The sequence below is a fragment of the Perca flavescens genome, chromosome 22 (genome assembly GCF_004354835.1).
Source record: "Perca flavescens isolate YP-PL-M2 chromosome 22, PFLA_1.0, whole genome shotgun sequence".
Taxonomy (NCBI): Eukaryota; Metazoa; Chordata; class Actinopteri; order Perciformes; family Percidae; genus Perca; species Perca flavescens.
Window position 1 is genome coordinate 28,234,257 of NC_041352.1, and position 2,500 is coordinate 28,236,756.

The window sequence follows — 2,500 nt, forward strand, 5'->3', positions numbered from 1 at the left end:
GTAACTAGTAACTAAAGCTGGAACAGATGAATGTAGCGGAGTAACTAAAGTAACTAGTAACTAAAGCTGGAACAGATGAATGTAGCGGAGTAACTAAAGTAACTAGTAACTAAAGCTGGAACAGATGAATGTAGCGGAGTAACTAAAGTAACTAGTAACTAAAGCTGGAACAGATGAATGTAGCGGAGTAACTAAAGTAACTAGTAACTAAAGCTGGAACAGACGAATGTAGCGGAGTAACTAAAGTAACTAGTAACTAAAGCTGGAACAGATGAATGTAGCGGAGTAACTAAAGTAACTAGTAACTAAAGCTGGAACAGATGAATGTAGCGGAGTAAAAAGTCCAATATTTCTCTCTGAAATGTAGCGGAGTAGAAGTAGAAAGTGACATGAAAAGAAAAGACTCAAGTAAAGTACAAGTACCTCAACATCTGGACTGAAGTACAGTACTGGAGTACATGTACTTAGTTACATTCCACCTCTGGATCCATATTATTTAATTTACCCAGTATTTATATTTCTGGAGGATCTTTCATTACATTCCTTTATATTAAAACATCTGGCATCTCCCTCTCTCCCTCTCTCTCTCTCTCTCTCTCTCTCTCTCTCTCTCTCTCTCTCTCTCTCTCTCTCTCTCTCTCTCTCTCTCTCTCTCCCTCCCTCGCTCTTCCTCTGTCTCTCTCTCCCTCTCTCTCTCATGAAAAAAAAAAACTCTAGTAAAGTACCTCAACATTTGGACTTAATATTACTAATAAAGTCCAGTACTGGAGTAAATGTCCTTAGTTCCATTACTACTTCTGGATCCAGGTCTAAATCAGTCTCACCAGTACAGATGTGGAGATCTAAAGCAGTCTCACCAGTACAGATGTGGAGGTCTAAAGCAGTCTCACCAGTACAGATGTGGAGGTCTAAAGCAGTCTCACCAGTACAGATGTGGAGGTCTAAAGCAGTCTCACCAGTACAGATGTGGAGGTCTAAAGCAGTCTCACCAGTACAGATGTGGAGGTCTAAAGCAGCCTCACCAGTACAGATGTGGAGGTCTAAAGCAGTCTCACCAGTACAGATGTGGAGGTCTAAAGCAGTCTCACCAGTACAGATGTGGAGGTCTAAAGCAGTCTCACCAGTACAGATGTGGAGGTCTAAAGCAGTCTCACCAGTACAGATGTGGAGGGCAGCGGTGCTCCCAGCAGCTGGTCCAGATGTGGAGCGGTGGCTTCCAGGCAGATCTCAGACCAGGTCCTGCTCCGGATGTCCAGCAGATTCATCCCTGACCCTGAAGCCAGCCAACAAACGGAGACCACATGGGCGTGACATTAGGTTCAACATTGGGGGTCTCCAACTATTTAGGGAGGGGGGGGGACATGTCTGCATGGATTTTAAAAAAGCAACAAAAATGCTGAAAGAATTTAGCCCCAAAAAACCTTGAAAAAGGCGAAAAACACGTTGAAATAACTGTCTTTCTAAAAGGACAAAAAACATCTTTTGGAAACATTTATTTTACCGGTACTACTGTCAGCAGCCCCTGGGTATAAAATCACCTACTGAGCAGCATATCTCTAGAAAATAGTAACGTTGAGAGACAAGTTAGTGTCGGAAAAACAAAAAACACATGAATCAAAAAATGGAAACCTAAAGATTCTGTCAGAGACCAAACCCACCAGACTCCATGTAAATAATCTGTACTTTTAAGCGTGTATAGAGCCAGCATATCTCCACCAGACTCCATGTAAATAATCAGGACTTTTAGCGTGTATAGAGCCAGCTAAACGTCCTGATTATTTACATGGAGTCTGGTGGAGATATGCTGGCTCTATACACACTAAAAGTCCTGATTATTTACATGGAGTCTGGTGGAGATTTGCTGGCTCTATACACACTAAAAGTCCTGATTATTTACATGGAGTCTGGTGGAGATATGCTGGCTCTATACACGCTAAAAGTCCTGATTATTTACATAGAGTCTGGTGGAGATATGCTGGCTCTATACACGCTAAAAGTCCTGATTATTTACATGGAGTCTGGTGGAGATATGCTGGCTCTATACACGCTAAAAGTCCTGATTATTTACATGGAGTCTGGTGGAGATATGCTGGCTCTATACACGCTAAAAGTCCTGATTATTTACATGGAGTCTGGTGGAGTTTGGTGATGGTGATTTCGGGGCTGTTTCATGTTAAACTAAAAGGATCTTACTCTTTAACTAAAAAGGTCTTTCTCTGTAGGGATCCATCCCATAATGTTGTCAGACACTAATAATAATAATCTGAGTCTGTCAGCAGCAACAACAGAACTTTTAGTGGACTCTAACTGACGGTGCGTTAATATTACGATGCAGCTTGTTTTTGGGTCAAATCATAAACAGGAAATGTTACTGTACCGTCACTGTAGTCGATGGCAGCGTAACCACCGAGGAAGAGAGAGGCGGCAAAGCTGCTGACCAATGAGATCCTCTGAAAACACACACACATCAGCTGTGTGTGTGTGTGTATATATGGGTGTG

The 2,500-nt window shown here is 42.2% G+C and overlaps 1 protein-coding gene across 3 annotated transcripts in view; it reads right to left on the bottom strand.

Moving 5' to 3' along the window:
• xylb (xylulokinase homolog (H. influenzae)) overlaps positions 1-2,500 on the bottom strand; it is a 37,347-nt gene that overhangs the window by 24,924 nt on the left and 9,923 nt on the right. For all 3 annotated transcript variants that reach the window (XM_028568921.1, XM_028568923.1, XM_028568922.1), the window contains exons 8-9: positions 2,378-2,450; positions 1,155-1,273 (exon numbers count right to left, since the gene is read on the bottom strand). In XM_028568921.1, coding sequence (XP_028424722.1) covers positions 1,155-1,273; positions 2,378-2,450 — 192 coding nt within the window. The remainder of the gene's footprint in view (positions 1-1,154; positions 1,274-2,377; positions 2,451-2,500) is intronic.